The sequence below is a fragment of the Phoenix dactylifera genome, chromosome 2, assembly GCF_009389715.1.
Source record: "Phoenix dactylifera cultivar Barhee BC4 chromosome 2, palm_55x_up_171113_PBpolish2nd_filt_p, whole genome shotgun sequence".
Lineage (NCBI taxonomy): Eukaryota > Viridiplantae > Streptophyta > Magnoliopsida > Arecales > Arecaceae > Phoenix > Phoenix dactylifera.
The window spans coordinates 13,474,599-13,495,960 of NC_052393.1; the positions used below are offsets into that span (position 1 = coordinate 13,474,599).

At 40.8% G+C, this 21,362-nt stretch overlaps 2 protein-coding genes across 12 annotated transcripts; both read left to right on the forward strand.

The window, feature by feature from the left end:
* The first annotated feature begins 550 nt into the window (after positions 1-550).
* LOC103700189 (subtilisin-like protease SBT1.1) lies at positions 551-6,956 on the forward strand. Of its 2 annotated transcripts, XM_026801982.2 has the most exons (3): positions 551-826; positions 3,752-4,030; positions 4,393-6,956. In XM_026801982.2, exon 3 carries the CDS (start codon positions 4,401-4,403, stop codon positions 6,696-6,698), a length of 2,298 nt encoding a protein of 765 aa, XP_026657783.2. In that variant the 5' UTR covers positions 551-826; positions 3,752-4,030; positions 4,393-4,400; the 3' UTR covers positions 6,699-6,956. The 2 variants fall into 2 exon arrangements, with proteins under 2 accessions (XP_026657783.2, XP_008780373.4); XM_008782151.4 differs by lacking the exon at positions 3,752-4,030.
* Positions 6,957-10,638: 3,682 nt separating this feature from the next.
* LOC103699885 lies at positions 10,639-18,044 on the forward strand. 10 transcript variants are annotated; one of them, XM_039122594.1, is made up of 4 exons: positions 10,639-10,848; positions 10,934-11,180; positions 15,716-15,935; positions 16,784-18,044. In XM_039122594.1, the coding sequence occupies exons 1-4, from the start codon at positions 10,819-10,821 to the stop codon at positions 16,821-16,823; spliced, it is 537 nt and encodes a 178-aa protein (XP_038978522.1). In that variant the 5' UTR covers positions 10,639-10,818; the 3' UTR covers positions 16,824-18,044. The 10 variants fall into 10 exon arrangements, with proteins under 10 accessions (XP_038978522.1, XP_038978528.1, XP_026657787.1 ...); XM_039122600.1 differs by having other exon boundaries at positions 15,737-15,935; XM_026801986.1 differs by lacking the exon at positions 16,784-18,044 and adding an exon at positions 16,333-16,441 and having other exon boundaries at positions 15,688-15,935.
* Positions 18,045-21,362: the final 3,318 nt, after the last annotated feature.

Below are 21,362 nucleotides of genomic sequence, written 5' to 3' on the forward strand. Positions count from 1 at the left end.
CACATCGAAGGCGTGTTTGCTTGATATCCAAAGAATAATCTTCTCTCTCTCTCTCTCTCTCTCTCTCTCTCTCTCTCTCTCTCTCTCTCTGAGTGGTAACGGAGTTACTTTCAATTACTCCAAGATATTCTTATTACATGCTAATTCCCGGTCGAGTCAGTTATGCAACCCAGTCATCAACATGTAGCTTAGAAAGCAGATGTTTGATTTCATCTCAAACACTGGACCCCATTATCATGAAATCATGGCAATAGGCACTGCTAGTATCGCATGTGCTCTTCCATTGATATCATCAAAAGCACAACGGAGATAACATTTCACAGTGTGTGAGCGACCATCCAGCGAAGCCCACTACAGTGCATCGTCGTGATGGTGCCACCACTGGTCGCGGAGGGCCTGCCACGACCGTCGTCATCGCGTTTGGTCCACAATCATTTCCCTTCCCACGACAGCAACATGAGGGGCTCTCACGATTCCACCACTTTGCTTGCGTCGAACGGAGCCCAAGAATAATCTCCAGTCACCAGCGGGAGATCTTTTCTATCCTGTGATTGATCCCATCCATTTGGAGATGGGTGTCGGTGATTTCTGCTTTTCCAAGATGGCCAGTGTTTTTCTTATCTGATCACCTTCGGTGGAGACGGACTTGGTTGTGGCCGGGAGCGTACCAAAGGATCATTTTAGTGGCACAGCCACAAGCACAGTGTGACCTGGAAATTTCATATTCCCATTCGAGTCCTGCGTCCCTTCTATTTAAAGCTCTCCTTGCACTTCGGGATGCCAAGACGCTCTACTTGTAAAATGCCTCCCATGATCTCTACTGCAGGTATGCATAACTTTAATTTTATTATTTTAAATGTATATATAGCCTCTGTTTTTTTAACTCGTAAAAATATTATAGTGACCTATGCTTACAGTTTCCATCCCTGTTAGACCATTAAGAGAGTAAGAGATTTTACAAGTTTCTCAAGAGCATGTAATCTTTTAGAAGATGGAGTTTGAGACGCGATCCATTTTGAAGGACTAAATGCTAATTTAGTATCAAACTTTGATATTGACCATCTTTCCAAGCTTGGATACCCTTGAACAGCTGATTTGCTTCGGTCATATAGTACTCTGCTGGTTTATATACATAATTCAGACACTTGGAAGCTTTAGCATGCAATTTCTTTTAAATTTGCTTCGTCTTCTCAAATAAGCTTTTGTGAAAACACAATCCCTAGCTAGAGTTCACCTGCTTAGTAAGTAATCACTTTCAAATCAAACTAAATACTAGCATATCGCTATATTGCTTGCATTTTTATGCTTTATTTCAAAATGGGAAGTGATTATATTCTCTGTTGGGGCATTAGGTTGGGAGCAAAATAATCTCTTTCTGTACATCATAAATCTCGTTAGTCCATAATTTACATATAACTAGGATAGTGCTACTTCAGACTTGATTTCTCACAAAAAAGTTCTGATAATCTTCCCAATAAATTTCCAGGGTCATGTTCAGGCTGACCTTCCTGTGGAAGTTAGGAAGTGTATATATGTATATATATAACCAAGTAGTACTACTTCTGTATAAATTTCGCATCTACCACCATTATCATCCTTAATTCCATTCATCTACCCATATGATGTCCCATCAAGCATATCTATTAGACCTTAGGTGAATAACCAGAGGCAACACAACGATGCATATGATTTTCTGATTTCTAACATATATATCTAATTCAGAAATATCACTAGACTTGATGTAGACCACTTTGACTACTACAAGTATTCACAAGGATTACCAAACTCGATGTGATCTACTTTGGCCACTACGAGTATCTACGGGGATCGCTAAGCTCGATGTGGAATATTTTGACTACTACGAGTATTTAAGAGAATCACTAGGCTCAATGTGGAATATTTTGGCTACTACGAGTAGGGCTAGACAGGGTTCGCGAGTAAGATCTGCCATATTGAGAAGACGAGTTATAGACTAAACTTTAGGAGGCCATAATTTGATCATACGATTTTCGATTGAGATGATCTTTTTTTTTTTTTTTGAAATTGGGTATCTTTTTGATATCTACAACTTTGGGCCAACCTTTTAGAATCATGCCAAAATTCTATCATTTAAGCTCCAAAACGAGCTAATCAAACCAAAAATTTTCTTTTCGGATAAGACTTTGAACGAGCGTAGCTCTCTATTTGAGAAAAATCAGGTGGAGCGACAGAAGGAAGAATTGATATAAAAGTTGAGATTTATATCCTCAAGATTTTTAATATTTTTTACTAAAAATGTCTATTTTAGGAAAAAGAGTTCCACTATGATTAGAAAAAGGAATCTAACTCAAATTATATTAGGGTGGACCTCACATTATAAATAGATGCTATATACCTCTTTTTTTTTTAAGATCAATGAAAGAAAAGAGAACTTAAAGCTCTACTTTCGAGAATCCTTCATCTTATTCTAGTTTTCTATTGAGAGATTTGAGTTCAGCAAGTTGAAGAAAATCTTTCTTCTTTTTAATTGGATTAAGTTAGTATCAGAGCCATAATCTTACCTGGTAGAATTCTAACTTGATCAGATTAGATCAAATTGGTATCAGAGCTTTAGTCCTCTATATTTGTAGGGGCCTCTCTTCATGATCTAGATGCATGAGCAGTACAAGTAGTCAAGAGAAGGGCTATCTGTGCTTGAACTATGTTGAAGGACAAAGTTGAGTATGGCTGCTATTTCTATCTCGACGAATGTTGAGATAATGAAACGTCTCACACAACTAGAGGAGATCAGATAGCCTAACCCACCAAGATTATGTCTCGATTGGCGGCACCTTCAACACAAGCACCAGCAACTCTATTTCCGGTCAAAACTAAGCGGTTCAGTCGCGAGGTAGGAAAGCAAGCATTTTTCCATCTTCAGTTTCAATTTAGCAGGAGCTAAATTCTCTAAACAAGAAAAGCTGTGATTCCAGAAAATCACTAGACTCGATGTGAACTACTTTGGCCACTATGAGTATTTAGGAGGATCACCAAACTTGACGTAGATCACTTTGACTAATATGAGTATCCAAGGGGATCACCAAACTCGATGTAAAATACTCTGACCACTACGAGGATCACTAGACTCGATGTGGAACACTTTGGCCACTACCAGCAGGACCAGACAAGGTTCAAGAGTGAGACCCGCCATATCGGAAAGTCGAGTCGCAGGCCAAACTTTTGAATGTCATAATTTGGTCGTATGATGCCCAATTGAGATGATCTTCTTTTTTTTTGAAATTAGCTACCTTTTCGAGATCTACAACTTTGGGCCATCTTGAGTTTAATTGGACCAAAATTCCATCATTTAGGCTCCGAAATGGGCTGGTCAAATCGAAAATTTTCTTTTCGGATAAGACTTTGACTGAGCGTAGCTCTCTATCCGAGGAAAATTAGGTAGAGTGATAGAAGATAGAGTTGATGTAGAAGTTGAGATTTACCTCATCAAGATTTTTAGTTTTTTTATTAAAAATGTCTATTTTTAAAAAAGCGTCTAATTAAGATTAGGAAGAGAAATCCAACCTAAATTATGTTAGGACAAACCTCACATTATAAATAGAGGCTATGTACTTCATTTTTTTTTTTTTAAAGATCAATAAAAGAAAATGAGACTTAAAGTCCTATTTTCGATATTTTTCTATCTTCTTCTAATTTTTCTTTTAAAAGATTCGAGTTGAGTAAGTTAAAAAAAATCTTTCTTCTTCCTAATCAAATCAAGACTTCAATTTGACAGGCCAGCGATGAGCACATGGTGAGCTACAAGCTCCCACCAAGCTTGCCTATCAAGCCATGGCCAATGCAACAAGTTGTATACTTCTAAGTATGCAGCTGCTCTAGTTGTTATCAGGATATGGGCTACGTCTTCTGCGTGAAAGAAGGATTCACCTTCCTTCCTTCATATAAATCCATTATTGGATCACCTATAGTGCAGCTCTTAAAGCATTTCAAACTTCATCATTTATTAACCTGCATAGATCTCAAAGTGACCGACGGTGGACCAGGGGGAAGGAAGGTAAATCTGTTTTTTTGCACGAAAGATGTGACCCTTTCTGTTGTTGTAGTGGGTTCATCTATTTTTGCCTGTGAGATATAAATGATATGGAAGGGGAGTACGATGCTTGCGTTAGTCACGTTTAAATCAACTGGCTCAGCAACACTAATTTGTGCCCACGTAGATATTTGATATTTCCATGCTAAATTGCAAAGTAGTCTTTCCCCAACTAAACCTTAGTTTTTGACGGCTACTGGTGGACGTAATTGACGCATGCCACCATCCATGAACCTCTCAACTAGTTAGGCCATATTATTAATTATTAGCACCAAATGTCCCTTGAGTACCTCATTAATAAGAGTACTTGTCATGCATCTATGCAGCTAGAGTGATGTCTCGGATATCTGTTCTGCTTGTGCTGCTCCCTTTTGCACCAGCGGCAGGCCGGCAGCACTCCTCGGACACCCAGACCTACATAGTCCACATGGACGCTACCAAGGCCGCAGCTCTCGATCGCTCCCTTGGTGGAACCAGGAGATGGCCTGAAGCTGTGCTCGAATCCCTACTCCTACTCTCCTCTTCAGAACAAGAACGAGAGCTAGCTCCACCACCCCAGCTACTTTACGTCTATGACACTGCTCTCTCGGGCTTCGCCGCCAAGCTTTCACCCAAGCAAGCAAAATCTCTGCAGCAGCTCGATGGTTTTCTCTCTGCCTATCCCGACGACACGTTGATCCAACTCCACACCACATACTCCCCACAATTCCTAGGCCTAATGCCCGGCAAAGGCCTGTGGACATCGCCCAACTTAGCTTCCGATATCATTATCGGTGTGGTCGACACCGGAGTCTGGCCCGAGCATGTTAGCTTCAGCGACGCCCACATCTCCGGCAGGCCCACCCGCTGGAGAGGCGCTTGCGAAGCGGGCACCAAGTTTTCCTCCAACAACTGCAACAACAGGCTGATTGGTGCTCGCGCCTTCTGGAAAGGCTACGAGGCTTTAGCTGGACCGATAAATGAGACTAGAGAGTTCCGGTCGGCGAGAGACTCCGAAGGGCATGGCACTCACACTGCATCAACTGCAGGCGGCGACATTGTTGCCGGTGCTAGTCTCTTCGGCAATGCTAAAGGCTCAGCAAAGGGAATGAGGTACACCGCAAGAATTGCTGCCTACAAGGCTTGCTGGAACTCAGGCTGTGCCGATTCCGATGTACTGGCTGCGGTGGATCGGGCTGTGGCGGATGGTGTGGATGTCCTGTCCCTCTCACTTGGAGGTGGATATCGGCCTTTCTATTCTGATAGCATAGCCATTGCCGCCTTTGGAGCTATCCAGAAGGGCGTATTCGTGTCATGCTCCGCCGGAAACTCGGGCCCTTATGAAGCCACCGTGACCAACACTGCACCATGGGTCATAACGGTCGCTGCAAACTACTTGGATCGAAGCTTTCCAACTGCAGTAAAGCTTGGTGATGGCCGCACGTTCAAAGGTGCGTCTCTTTACTCAGGGTCGCCCACAAAACTGCTGCCCATCGCCTATGACAAGACCGCCGGAGGACGAAGTGCACGATATTGTGGACCGGGCTCCCTCTCACCAAAGCTTGTTAAAGGAAAGATTGTCGTCTGTGAACGGGGCCTTGTTGGGCGGACCCAGAAGGGGGAGCAAGTTAAGCTCGCCGGAGGCGCCGGAATGCTGCTGGTGAGCTCTCAAGAACAAGGGGAAGAGCTATTTGCTGATCTCCACGTTTTGCCTGCTTCGTCACTAGGGGCAGCTGCCGCAAAAGCAATTAAAACCTACATTACTTCTTCGAAGAGGCCCATGGCCATGATCACATTTCTCGGAACGTCATACGGGCAGCCGGCACCAATGATGACTGCATTCTCGTCAAGAGGACCAAGCTTGGTCGGCCCGGACATCATAAAGCCTGACGTAACCGCACCAGGCATGGGTATACTAGCAGCATGGCCACCTATTGTGAGTCCTTCCCATATTGAGAGTGATACACGTAGGGCTAATTTCAATATAATCTCCGGCACCTCCATGTCTTGCCCACACGTCTCCGGACTCGCAGCACTCCTTAAGGCGGTCCATCAGGACTGGTCTCCAGCTGCGATAAAATCGGCATTGATGACCACTGCTTACACTCTCAACAGCAAGAATGGCTACATTGTGGACGTTAGCTCGGGATTGCCGGCAACTCCATTTGTGTTTGGGTCAGGGCACGTCAACCCCGAGAGAGCTTCGAACCCGGGCTTGGTCTATGATATTAGTCCGAAGGACTACTTGGATTACCTCTGTAGCTTGAACTACACTTCCCCACAGCTGGCAACATTGGCCCGGAAAAATTATAGGTGCCCGAAGAACAGAATACTTCGCAATATCAGGGACCTGAATTACCCTTCTTTCTCGGTACTATTTGAAAGTGGAAGCCCAAACTCTACCGTGACGCAAACAAGGACCGTGACCAATGTGGGGCAGGCAAGATGCAGATACACGGTGAAAGTGCGTGAGCCGAAAGGAGTCACCGTAAATGTGGATCCGAAGGAGTTGGCCTTTGTGGAGATGGGACAGAAGCTTAGTTACAAGGTGAGTTTTCTTGGGCTGAGTGGAAGTGACTCTTGTTTCGGAGAGTTAGTTTGGGTGTGTGGTGAGTTCTCAGTTAGGAGTCCGGTTGCGGTGACATGGCAATAGACGGATCTATTTACCGAAATTTCGGAGGAGTTTGCTCACGAAGCCTTCCAGGCCCCTGCATCTCTGCAAATTTCTGCGATATCACCACTGGCTTTACGTAACAAAATCATTGCATATGCTAGATTTTAGTAGGAGATACGGAACAGAGGAATGCTTACACTTTTAGCAAGTAATGGTGTGGTGCAACATTGACATTTTACTTTTCATCATGCGGGCAAAGTTCCAAATCACAAAAGATTGGGGACTGATTATTGATGTCTGGATATGTGTTCGATGAATTATCACAAGCTAGGAGTTGATGAGAAAATTACAATAGTTTATTGTCAAAAATTGGCCAGTACAACATCAATATATTTTTTTTTGAGTAGAAGCACATCATCAAATATGCAAACGGAAAAATAACTTAAGCAATAGAACATCTATTACGACCATGCGAGCGTATATTTAATCCCACATCGGTTATTCGTTGGATAAAACTTGAGTACTTATGCAGGATCAAGAAATCTAAATAATACCTTATGAATAGCCATTTTGGGCGAGGTTCTGGATTGTTATAAATGGTATCAGAGCAGATCCGACTCATAACCTATGTAAACTGGAGGACATTACAACATATATCCATTGGGGCTGACTACGAGCCGATCGTGGTGTTTGTGAATAGATTTGGATGGATTTCAACCCTTAGCCTGACGAAGACATCAAGGCATGAATGGAAGGAGTATGCGAGGACCCGTGTGGGCGTGTATTTAGTCCCACATCGGTTATTCGTTGGGTAGACTTTGGGTACTTATACAGGATCAAAAAATCCAAATAATATCTTCTGGCTAGCCATTTTAGGCGAGGTCCTGGGTTGTTACATCATCAATTTCAAATGAGTAAAATTTTTATCTTAGATAGGATGACTATTTATTTTTACAATCCACTACTATTGATATAGGCGACAGAATCCATCAGCTTTCACTGTAACCGAAAAGTAAAATATTTTTAATAAAAATAACATTGGTGTAGACTTGTGCACCACATACTAAATAAAATTAGCCCAAATCTGCTTAGGGTCTGGTTGTATGCGAAAAAATGATTCATCTTTTTTTTTGCTACGTGCACTGTTAGATCGCCCAATAGCTCCTATAGGATCTGCATAGGTAGACAAAAGAAAGAATTTGGGATGCTTTGAAACCTGTCGATTCATGATCCAACGGTTGATGTTGCAAAAAAAAGTTTAATCGTTCTTTCGTGCAAAAGATTCAACTCGACCCCGATCTGCTTGAGTGTCAAAAATACTTTTTGCTTGGACTTTCCACAAAAATAGCTTTCCAATTTTAACAGTGAGGCCACAAAAGTCTTTTTCACTGTAGCTAAAGTATTGATTCTCACTATAAATTACAAGAAAATATTTCAATAGAAAGCTAGAGTGCAAGATATCTATCATGGAAAGAAGGATAAGTCATGTCGGCATACCAAACAAACTATTTGATAAATTTAGCCATTGATCTAGATATGGTAAAGCAAGGGATCATTAAAGGTATCTCAATTCACTTATTGTTAAGCATACCGGCGTCTGCACGGGAATGGAAGGCTGCTGCTCTGTCTGCCATCGAGTTATCGATTTCACAAAATTCTCGTGAAGGAGGAATAAGCACTAACGCAAAATGTTTCCTAGCATTTCCAGTACGGTCAGCATGCAAAAAAAGTCAGAGAAACTCATTCGCACTTAAACAAGCAGCTAATATAGGCTCTCGAACCAGGCACTTGCAACCATAATTGTAATTGTAGGCAAGTCTTTTAAAACTGGAGATGTCATCCATCTCTATGCATGATATGGAAAGTATGGTAAAAATCAGCAAAATAGGAATATCTCAAGATTTTGGCCATGATTTTGGATCCTGACAGTAATACACTTAATTTTTGCACTAGTATCTGCTATACTATGTTATAACACTGTTATTACTGTATTAAAACAAACATTCTTTAATCATAAATTATTATTATATGCCGTATATGCTGAGACAAATACCAACAGTGACGAGTGAACAATGGGTTCACTGGAGCTGCATGATGATGGACTAAAGCTGTCTTTTGTAATACCCTAGAAAAAGAAAAAGAAAAAAAAAGGGCTTGTGGGCCGGCCTGGAATGGCCAGGCCCAGCCCGACCTCGCGGACCAACCCTTGGGCTTGTGGGCCGACCTAAGTAGGCTAGGCCCAAAGCAACCCGTGCTCGGCCCGTCGAGGAATCGGGGAAGAAGAGCTTGGCTGGGAGTCTTCTTTCTCCCCAATTCTAGCGGAGAAGAGGACTCAAAGATCTTGCCTATAAATCTTCCCTTCTCCTCCTTAGATTTCCACCCCATGAATCGCCGCCAACTTTGAGTTGCCTTTTCTAGTTCTTTTCTTGATTCCTCACCGAAAACCTCATTAGAAACTTTGCCGAACCGAGGTAAGGCTCCTCCTGCTCCTTCTCTTTCTTCTCTATTTTTTTTCGGCCTTATTTGTCGTGATAGGAATCGGTAATCGTTGGTGTTGCAGCCAAAACAGGGGGTACTCTATTTCGGTCCTCGTCCCTCTTGTTTTGTTGTTGCAGGTCACCGTTTTGGTCGGGGCTGTGGTCGCCGTCAAGTGGGGGCTGGGCCGCCATGGCCGCCGCCCTTTGGACCTGTGAGGGGGAAGGGAGAAGGAGGCAGTCAATCGTGAAGAGAGGAGAGAGAGGGTTTCTCTCTCCTCTCTCTTTCTCTATCCTCTCTCTTGGTTTCTCTTTTTGTTTGTTTCTCTCTTTATGGGACTTTCTCTCTCTACCTGGATTATTTCTCTCTCTAGTTTCTCTCTCTTCCTATTGGTTTACTCTTTCTAGTTGGATATGAGGAGATCATTGTTTTGAAGACTGCTGGATAGTCCTAGGTTAATAGAGAGTTCTAGGTTGTCAGATGCCCCATGTAATTTTTAATGTTGATTTGGTTCTGTAGGAAAACTATCTATTGGACGAGAGGACGTTGACCGTTGAGCAAGGTTCTGCGCCCCCTTGTTGTAGATCATGGTGTGGGCAGATAATTATTCTGTCTAGGTTGTCACCAAAGAAGTAAGAATCTTGTACACCGACTTGCATAATATAAATATTTTTGCACCTATATATATATGATGTGCTATGATCCAAATAAGTAAGAAGTAAGAATAGTTTTATATTAAATTGTATTTTGATCGTATTTGCTTGTGATTGATATCATGATGGATGCATATATGTGCATAACCTATACCTATATAATTGAATTTATGGATGTGATGCTCTAGACTAACTTTATTATTATTTGTTGCCCCGTCATGGGTTAGAAGCGCGACCATGGTTAGTCTAAAGGCGAAAATTAAAGAGATTAATGTGTAGATGTGAACTTGATTAAATGAACAAGGACTTGGATCGTCTCGTTATCATTGGTTTGTTCCGTCACAGGCTCTAAGTGTGACACTATTGGTTTATCCCGTCACAAGCTTTAAGTGTGATACTATTGTTTTGCCTGTCAAATGCTCTAAGTGTGACAATATTAGTTTGCTCGTCACAGGCACTTAGTGTGACATTATTAGTTTATCCGTCACAGGCTCAAAACGTGATCGGGATGTAGCCCAAAATTCGAAAAATAATTGATATGGATCAACTTAATAAGAAAGGAATGGAAAACATTAAAAACACTAATAAAATTTTAAGATATCGTATGGTATAACACTCTTGAGTGGTTGGATTTATATTGATATTTGATGTGCATATTTATAATGATTATTCGAGCACTATTAATAGTCAATTTGTGACTTCATGATGTCTGCAGTAATGGTTTGTGGTTTTCAAACTTATATTAATATTGTGTTGATGTGAATGTGTGGAGATTTTTACTGGGTTGTAAAGAACACCATCTCTACGATGACTTACAAGTCTATGGATGAGACCTATACAGATGGATGGATAAAAAAGTTTGAAGTGCTTTGGAAGCTATACAGGATGCAATCCAATGATTGACATCACAAAAGAAGAAAGATAATCCTTTCACTTGAAAGATACAACCCAAAACTTAGATCAAATCAGATCCTCATATAATTATAATCCAGTTGGACCAAATAACCTAATTTCATGTCCTCTTCCCTGAGATGATTTCGAGACAGTTGCCAAGAAAAAGTGTAGGTCCAGAAGTTGCAATTTAATTTAGAAATTATTAGATGGATCAGGTTCAGCGGACCACTAATAATTTCTCCATTTACCTAGCCCAAATTAGAGACCGATACATACGAGACGCCTCTTTTTCACTGGCCTTCGTGTCCGATTGGCTCCCTTTCCCTCAACTTCGATGGAGGAGAGGCGGAGAATGGCGACTCCAGCCGCAGCTGGAAGAGACGAACAGCAATGGAAGAAAAAGAAGAAGAAGACGAAGACGGCGGGAGGGAGGTGGCCGCAGATCAAAAGCAAGAGGGATCTCCAAATCAATCGCCTCAAAGGCAGCAGCATCTTTACGGTATATGCCCAAGGACCCCGAATTCCTTCTTTTCTTTTGCATCTCTTTTGATCTCTCTGTAGTCTAGTGCTTCTAATTAAAGAATTCGTCTTTTCTTTTCTTTTAGGTTTTTTTAGGCCTCAGGTTACAGATCCTTTCGTAAAGACTGATTGTTGACCATGCAATTACTTGTTCGAGCATGAATTCTTTGTTCATATTTTTTTTTTGTGTGTGTGTGTGTGTGGCGGCGCGCTAAATAGATTATCTTATGAAGGAGCATGAAGCATTGAAGCGTCATTCTTTTTAACCCCTACGGATAGCATTAGGTAACAAAACACGTATTTGACATAAAACGAAAGAAAGACTTGATATGTAGAGAGAATAATTTCTTCTGAAGATGACTAAATTTTCTTCGAGTTCTTTTTCAGGGTGTTCATATTTCCTCCTAGTGCTGAGGCATGCTTCTACGATGTTGTGTGCTCCCATAGTTACTTGGTTTGTTCGTTCATCCGCTCTGGGATTGGATTCATAATTTGGAGTTTTCTCTTCCTGAATGAATTGGATTCATTTATAGTACGATTGGAGTCGTTCTTTATTATGCTTTATTAAACATTTTTTGATAAAATGGGTTTGAATTTATCAATACATACAAGGTGAGTAATATAGAAATATTTTATGAGTGTTAAAAGGAGTTAATTAAGTAAATCGTCATATGGGATTCCTGAGTTGCTTAGTACACTAAATCTTGTAGAAACCACTTCGAACTTTAGCAATTCATAATTCACTTCGGATTTAATGAATTAGGTAACTCTATGTGCTCTAGCATCATGTGATTGTAGGCTTGACTTATGATCCAAATCGTTTAAATTACATGGTTTAGTCATGTTAGAAGAAGAACATGGTCCACTGGACTCGTGTATCGTTAAACTTTAGTGTAATCACTAATAGCCTGTTCAAGTTAAAAGTCCCTGTAGGAAAATCTCTTGTAAGTTGACTATTGCGACACTGGAGTCAAGTTAAGCTAAAGTATGTATGATTGATCAAATTGGCTAACTAGATCTCAAAGGAATATCCATTCCAATCACAACCTCAATGAAACACAAACAATTTCTGGCTCATCCTATATCAAAAATATATCGTTTATAGGTGAGAAAATGCCTCATATTACTGACTCTTTGTCCTATATCCAGGATCATGAACTCAATAATCACTCCTTATATAAGTCCCTTGACCTCTCTATATTTGTGCTATTATGTAAAACCATTGAATTGCTGACACCTTAATTTATCTGATTCCCCAAACTAATGCTGGAATTACCTGATGCAACATTTTGTCTGGCTTTTTGTAGATCAACTTTCTTGCAATCAATCATGTCATCTGCAACCTTTGAAATCTTAGCATATCGATGCCTATTCTATTTGCATTGTGGAACCAGTCCTAGAATTACTAGTTTGGCTTTCTCGCGCACTAGCTCCCTATGGATTTCTTATTTTCATTCTTCCATAACAAGTATGGAACTTTTTGGAAAACCTTGATCTGTACCTTTTTTTTCCTTTGAGCTGGGTCATGTTTTTTCAGGACAGCTAAGAAATGTTTGGGCCTGCTTAGTTGCCACCATTAAGTAGAACTGTCTGACTTTGGGGTCATTTAGATGCAGGTAATTGAAGACTAAACCATTGTTCAATAGATACTCAGCACTCCCTGGTGTTTACATGTGGATAAGTGTAGTCTAAGCTATGCAAGTATTATCCCAAAACCTGCTCACTTCCCTACTTTAATTTTGGCTCTGTGAAGGGAAAAACAAGTTTGTGTGAATGAAAGTACTGTGGAGGCCTCCTTACTTTCACCCACTCCACCACCCACCTTCATTTCTTGTGACATTCGCTGTCTTCTCTCTCAAACTGCTCGCTCCATCAGTCTGTCTCTTTCCTCCCTCCTTCCTTTCACAGTTCGGTTCTCTCTTGGAACAACACGATCCTCCCCTCTATCTTCATCTTCCTTCTACTTTCCCCATAACCTCCTCCATTCATTCGATCATCTACTTGTCCTATCCTCTCATATCCTGTCCCAACTCTGGTCTATCTGCAGTCTATTATGATTAGTGAGTTGATAATTTAGTTGTTATTGTCTCCTATCTATTTGCTAGAGCATGCCCTCCAATTCTTATTGTTTCTTTTTGGTGATTCTGATAGTTGTTATACCCACAAATGTTAATTAATGGGAGAAAAATGTGATAGCCTAAAACTGGTGTGTATCACAGTCTACATGCTTTGCCAAAATCAAGTCAATTTATAAGATGAAAGATAAAATGATAAACATTGGTGCTCTTCGTATTGAGATGTGGAGGTAAACCATAAAATAATTTTGAGTGACTAAACCTGAACACTAATAGAAACCCAAATATTCAGCAAACATGAGGCAAGTGACTACTGACTAAAGTTATAGTTCCATATGAATAACTTGTAGACAAATACCAAATGTAGGGCTATCGTTTGTTAAAATATAGTTCACTTGCCAACTTCAAGGACACACTGCATCCAAATGGCCCCTTTGGCTCCCCAGGATCTGAATTAGAAAAGTGATTATAAGGTCCTCATGGACTCTACTTTTGGACTTCAGTAAAACATCACCAGAAATTACCACTTCCACGTGATCTAAAGTTCAGTCTATTTGGGTCAGTGAAGGTTGGTAAGGTTAGGGCAGTAGGTTTAGCTTCAATTCCCAATCCAACGTATGATGGGTCCCCGTCGGATTCTTCCAATCTCAAAGAGGGCTGCGACAGGGAGATCCCCTGCCAAAACAAACAAAGCCATGAGATGTAAAAAAGATGAACTTGAGTAATCCAGCCCGTGCATAAGCTTGGCTAGACTCACTCTTGGCTTGATTAATTCTTAGCTGAAGTTCAACTGTCCATGAATGACTTGTTTAAAGATTATTGCCTTGAGCACATGGTCCTCTAGGTCTTTTGTCTGTATAGTCTGATCTAATCTTAATCATTAGATTTCAATATATGAATATAGCATTTATTGTTTAGGAAACACTTCATCCATTAGATTGGTATTGATATTGAACAAATAAACTTTGGTAGGTATTTATCAGTAACTGAACCTCAAGCTCGGCTTATTCACTGACTGAACAAGCCCTCATCAAGGCATATATGAAGCAAAACAAGTGCTACTCACATATGACACAACCATAAGCACAAGTAACCCACCTTGTAATATCCATCCTTTTTCCAGCCAATCAGCTTAGAGCTGAGGTCATCATTCAAGTTTAAGGCTGATTGGGTCCTCATATGATATGTACTTCACCTACCAATATTCCTCTTGGGGACAAGCACATGCAATAGCTTTTGCCAATGTGACAACGTTAGACTATTGCAGGTCAAGAGGGTTGTTTGATGTTCATGTGACTAATTCTCTTTTCTCGTGCTAGATTTGTGCAGGGTTTAAGTGTAGTTCTTGTAGCACTTGTCAAATTGACAATGGTCAAGAGAGTAACATGGTCCTTGCATGACCAGCAATATATTGTGTCCAATCTTATATTTTAAAACCTGATAATAAATTGTATGTTACCAGCACAGACTTTTCCTGAGTTGATACATTCACGAACCAGGCTCATGTTTCATAGAAGATATGAGACCTTGGCAGGTTAAGAGGATTTTGGTTTTGAAAGGTTCAATGCTGGCCAGTCCTGAATGACAAACAGACTATATAGATTACATTAGGGTGGACCATCTCAGTATTTCAAGACTCAGTTCTGGTTTTACTTGACCTGTTTCACAGGTCGTCGCAGAGCTAAAATATCAGTTTAAAAGACTGCTTAATACTTGTGTTTGCGAGAAAACAGTTGATTCATATCATTTAAACCTGTTCAGGCCTGTCTTTTAATTGATGTCTAGCTGCAGACAAACAATTATCACAAACTTAAGAGGCCAATTGCAAATCACAAAACTGGTGCTATCCAGTCAGAATGCTAGCTACTTATGTTTGGACAAAAGTAGTCAAACCTTTGAGGAAATTATTATCTTATGCAGTGATTGTGACTGTGGCGCGAAAGGAAGCATCATTATGAGTTAGTTTGATATTGAGGATCAATAGTACTGTTCGTGAATTGCTAGAAATGCAGTGCAGTGCATGTTTGTTTGACTCACTGTTAGTTTGTTACCTATCCCATACATGGATAATGATTAATAATTGAAATTTATGAATCACTGGTGGTAAAACTTAGCCTTGACTGAAAATGCAATCATTCCTCATGATACCTGTAAAGGAAAAGATGACAATTATGAATCGTTACAGTTTTTTTTTTTTTTTTTTTATAGAAGCCCCAGAAGGAAAATTTACCTTAATTCTATTATCTGCAGTTCTTTTTGGTACCATGGAAATGTCTTAAGGATCATATATCATCACTTTGTTTGCTAGTGAGACATTTACCTTAAGAAAGTATTGTATGCCAAAGAAATAGCATTAATAAACATTCATCATTCTCTCTCTCTTTCTCTCTCTATTTGAGCATAATTTTTCAGATACCAAATTTTTTCACTGCTGCTGAAGCAAAGTCCTTCATTGAAGCAGCAGAGTCTGTGGGATTCGTGCACCAAGGGAGCTTGGGTCCAGCCAAAGGTGAAGCCTACCGAGACAATGAACGCATTTCTGTCAATGACCCTGTTCTTGCTGAATGCATATGGGAGTCAGGCCTGAAAAAAGTATTTGATGATATCAAAGTTCAGGAAAAAGTGGCTGTAGGTCTGAATCCAAATATTAGATTCTACAGGTGAAGATCCTATCTTATTTTTTTCTTTTCTACTTTTACTAGTTTATGTCAAAGTTTCAAATTTATGTACATCCAAATTACAAATAAATTGGTTCAGCAGTTTCAAATTTCCTTTCTTTCATATTTTTTGTTTGAATACTGAAAAGGATATTAAAAGCTGTGCTTGTAGTTGTACAGTGACTGGAGCAGGATTCATGTCTAATTTGGTTTGTAAGATAAATATCCTGATGAAACCAAGCCTTTATTAACTCGTCTATCATGTATAACCAAGAATGGAAATTGAGCCAATGAACCAAGTGGCCCTGGCAAACCTTGAACATTCACCATTTAGTGTTCAATTTGGAATTGCCTATCAGTTATCAGATATAATCAGTCAGGCTAATTGTACATTTTGCGGATATAAGGTGGGCCAGCGGTTTGGTCGACATATTGATGAGAGTGTGGATCTTGGAGAGGGATGTAAAACACAATATACTTATTAATATATCTTAGTGGCAGTGAAGGTTCCAAAGTGAAAAAAAGTGTGGGTGGTAACCAAGAATCATTCATGCAATCTCTAGTTGGAGGGGAAACTGTCTTTTATGATCAGAGGCAAGGGGTTGTGGCAGAGGTATTGTTTGCTTTTGAACTGCGTTAGAAACTTGTGATATTCCTTTTTTTTTTGATGCGCCCTCTGTCTCATAGCAATCCTCGACCCTAAACTCTAAATTTTAAATTCTAAATTCTAAATTTTAAATTCTAAACTCTAAATCAAAGATGTCCAAACCTCTCCATGCACCCTTGTCATTTTCCATTTGATATGGTCTCATCTGGTTCGCTTAACAATGATGCTCCTTGGATCATTACAGTAGGAGCGAGCACCATCTGTGGACACGAGGGCGATTCTGAAGCTTGGGGATGGACGGGAATTTAATGGCGAATCAGCCTTCCCATCAACCATGCTGCCTCTCGTGGACCCCCAAGATGCTTTTGGGCCAAGCTGCAGCTCCTTCTCCAATGCCACCTCAATCAAGGGGAAGGTAGTGGTCTGTGACCTTACTGGAGGTTCCAGGATCAACATGGGCACTGGGGTTAAGATGGCGGATGGCGCAGCAATGATAAGACCAAATACTGGGGTTACTGACGGGTATACCACCCTTGCTGAAGCTCACAATCTCCCAAGCATCGCATGTTAATTATGTCGATGGATCGAAGATCAAATCATACTTCAATTCGCCTCCATTGTTTTCAAGGGCACAATAATCGGAACTTCTCCAGCTCCTACCATCGCTTTCTTCTCTCTTCGCCCGGGCGTGAACGTTCTTGCGACATGGCCATTTCAAGTAGGACCGACTTCCAGAAATCGAAATGAAATGACCTATAATCTCGTGTCCGGGACCTCCATGTCAACCGCCATCTTAGCAGCGTTGCAGCACTTATCAAGAGTACACATCCAGCTTGGTCACCTGCAGCAATCAAATCAGAGATCATCACAACTTCCGACAACTTGGACGATGATGGGAAGCCAATGAAGGATGAACAACTCCAAAAGGCTAGCTTTCTTGCAGTGGGCGCTGGCCATGTTTGAACCCCTCGAAAGCAGTCGATCCAGGTTTAGTGTGCGACCTGGACGGGAAGGATTGCATAGCTTAACTTTGCGGGCTGGGATACGCAGCCAGGCAAGTGGAAGTGATCGCTAGACGCAGTGTTGTCTGCAGAAATGTCAAGAAGATCGAAGGAGAGTTGAACCATCCATCGATAATGGTGCATTCAGATCGCAGCGTTTCAGTTAAACGCCGCGTGACGTGTTGGGAAGGCAAACTCAACGTACAGAGTCAAGGCGGACATGCCCAAGAGCGTCTCAGTATGCGTAACACCTGCGAAGAAAAGCTTCACAGTGAGCTTGAATTGGAGATCCAGAACCCGGCTCGGTATTGTTAAAAAAAAGAGGTAGGCGGAATTCAGTCAAAATGATATAGATCACCCATTTTTCTTGCGCCAAAGATCTTACATTTTTGAAAAAACTGGAGATACATTTTTTTTTTTCAATTTTCATTCAAGAGTTTCTAAATGTTTCTACGCCCAGCAGCGTAGGCCATGCTGAAAAAAATTGAGATGGATTTCAAAAAATTATATTGTGAGTAAGGTTCGTCGAACCAGTACCGAAATCCGTACCGATCGGTACCGGTTCGAACCGAGTTGAACCGGACGGAATCATTCAGTTCCGGCCAGAGCCAATCAAATTCTAGCCCCTTATTTTCTACTACCAAACCAACCTGGTCGGAGATCGGGTCGGCTTGGTTCGAGCAGAACCGGCCGGTTCGGCTTGGTTCGAGCAGAACCGGCCGGTTCGGCTCGGTTCAACTTTTTCTGGTTGTGAGAAGTTCAATCATTATCTTTCCACTAAAAAATTAGGAAAGTCCAATTGCCAACATAAAGATTAGATTGTCATTGAAAAATATAGCTATTATAGTGAACACAAATAAGTAATCCATCTTGCGCAAATAAGCTAGCTTCCAAGACAAGATAAACAAACTCTTGAATTTGAAATGCTAAATATCAAGATGAAAATGGAACCTAGCATAGTTGGATGAGCAGGGCATTCTAAGTCCTTTATGGCGACCATGTTGCACGGCGGTTGGAATTTTCTTGTTTGCCTATTTAACAACATCGGGCCTTTATTAGTGGACATTGATTCCTTACTAGTTGTAAAATATGTCTATCCCCTAAATATTTTGTATGGCAAGTAGGTGGACATGCCTTGCACTCCAAGGCCAAAAAATATTAAAAGAAAAAAAGCTTTTTTATTTAATTATTTCTAGAATTGATATGAGGATATCTCTAACTAAAATACTAGAAAGATAGATAATCTAGTGGCTTCTTGTGCATCTAATTAAAGGAGATATTTCGGGATCACATAAAGGGGCAGTTAGTCAATGCAACCCTCTTTTGCGCCACGGGTTTGTCACTCACAATCTAGAACACTCTAATCCAACCTAGCTATTGACATTAAGTATGATAAAGAAAAATAAGCGCTTCATTTCTTACATTTGATAATACGATAGATGGCCGAGTTTGACCTAGACTACCTTGCAACATTTTGAATCCTATGGGACAAGGGTGTTCTAATTTCTCTATAAATCCCTTTTTCCTTTCTTTTTTTTTTTATTTTTTTGTTTTTTTTTCTTCTTCCTTTCTTCTTTTCTTTTCTTTTTTCCTTCTTTTCTTTTCTTCTCCCTTGTCACAACTTAGGACATCACCCAAAATAGCTAGCTAGAATAGATTTTTTATATTTCTTAGTTCTGTATAAGTATCCAAGATCTCTCTGAAGAATAACCGATGTGGGACCGAACACACGCCCACTCCTCCAGTTTAAGCCCTGACGTCCTTGTCAGATTAAGAATCCAAATCCATTCAAATCTAAGCATCACGATTGGCCTGTAGTCACTCATAATGAGCCCTTGTTGCAGTGTTTCTTAGTCCATATGGGCCATGGGCCGGGTCCACTTTGATACTATTTGTTACAACCTAGAATATCACCTAAAATAGCTAGCCTGAAGGTATGTTTCGGGTTCCTTAGTGTATATAGTACCCAAGATCTTTCCGACGGATAACCAATGTGGAACTAAATACATGCCCGCAGGATCCTTACATTCATTCCATTCTTTTTTTTTTCTTTTTTAATTTCATGTCTTCTTTCTTCCTCTTTTTTTTTTTACTATTTTTTATGTCCTTTGTTTCCTCTTTTTTTTTTTTCTTTCTTTTGTGCCTTTGTTTTTTCATTTCCTTCTTCTTTCTTCCTTTTCTTTCTTTCCCCTTTATTCTTCTTTCCCCGGGTAAATAGGTTTTGGAGTTCCACCCATCTTCTGGTCATGTTTGATCACAAAAACAAGATGGGATAGTCAAGACGTCCCTCGTCTCGTTAGAACTTAAAACCTTTGACAATGATTGCGGCGCTGAAAAACAAGAAGAGAATTGTTGTGCTTGATATCGAAAGGAAATTGTGATTGCTCCTCACGACATGATGATCCCAGTCACACCACGAATTCCCTTCACACTCAATAGTATATCAGTCTTTTTGTCATTCATCTTAGTATAGGTCTTTTCGCCATTCATGCGTCAAAACTACAAGGTCTGTCGAGTAACAGTAATTGCTGCCTCCTCCAGTGCTTCCACCATCGTCTTGTAACTCTCATTTGCTCCTCCAACATTAGTCATTGTTCGGTTCATAGTAGACCTAGGAACGAATAATGTGGATGGGTAGTTTGGCTCAGCTTCAAAAGTTCTCCCCACCTTAGAATAGTTGACATTATGGTGAACAACCTCAGCTGCAGCATCCCCTAACACTCCATAGGGATACACTATATAATCATCGACATCTAGGTCATAAAGTAGCCCTGGATTAGCAGCCTTTCATGTGCTCGCATGAGCAGCACCCATTGCAAAGAAGCCCGCATATTCATGTTGCGCATCCAGACCAGAATTCCCATCGATCACTGCCCACAACATGAGAAGTTTTGATGATAGCAGACTTGATTGCGGTCAGAGACCAATCAGGCCAGATGGGCACTCTTAGTGAGTGCTATATATACAATGCCTATCAAGTGAGGGTTTGCCATGGAGGTACCAGATATAAGTTGAAGGTCTTTGTACATTGCCTTCAGATCCCATCTGGACAGGCCAGGCAATCATGATGTCAAGACCCAGTCTCAAGATATCAGGCTTCAGAATGCCAGGGCTAGCTTAGCTATGTTCGGTCCCCTAGATGATGAGACCACCACTGCCAACGCCCATAACCTTCGAGCATTAGAAGTTAGCTATGCTGATAAATCGAAGATCTTGCTGTACGTCAATTCAACCAAAAATGCCACTGCCACGAACGTCACTGGGGTTCCAGCATTCAGAGTGTTCGCATTTTAAAGCCTGACATCTATCTTCCTTATAGATCACTGCCATATAACAATGGTGACCATACCTTTGATGCGTTATCTGGGACTTCCTTCCATGTGGGCTCCTCACCTTAGTGGTGTTGCAGCCCTTGTGAAGAGTATGCATCCAGACACTCCCATATATAGCGATCATAGCGATCTTGATGACATCAGATACCATGGTCATAGCGGAAAGCTAATAAAAGATGAGAATTTCCAGCTCGCTTGCTTCTTAATTTGCCGTGGGTGCTAGACATGTAAATCCATCAAAGGCCACCAATCCTGGTTTGGTATATGACTAGGATGTCGAAGACTACAAAAGTTACCGATGCGGATTGGGTTATAGAGATGATGAAATGGACAAGAAGACTGGTGAAGCAGAGCTGAACTATCCTTCGACAAAAGTAACTCAAGCCTGCAACAAGGTGATAGTGTACTCTATAACAAATGTGAGCTCAGCATAGACTATGAAGGTGGACATGCTAGAGGGATCGCACCAGAGAAATTGAAATTCTCCAAG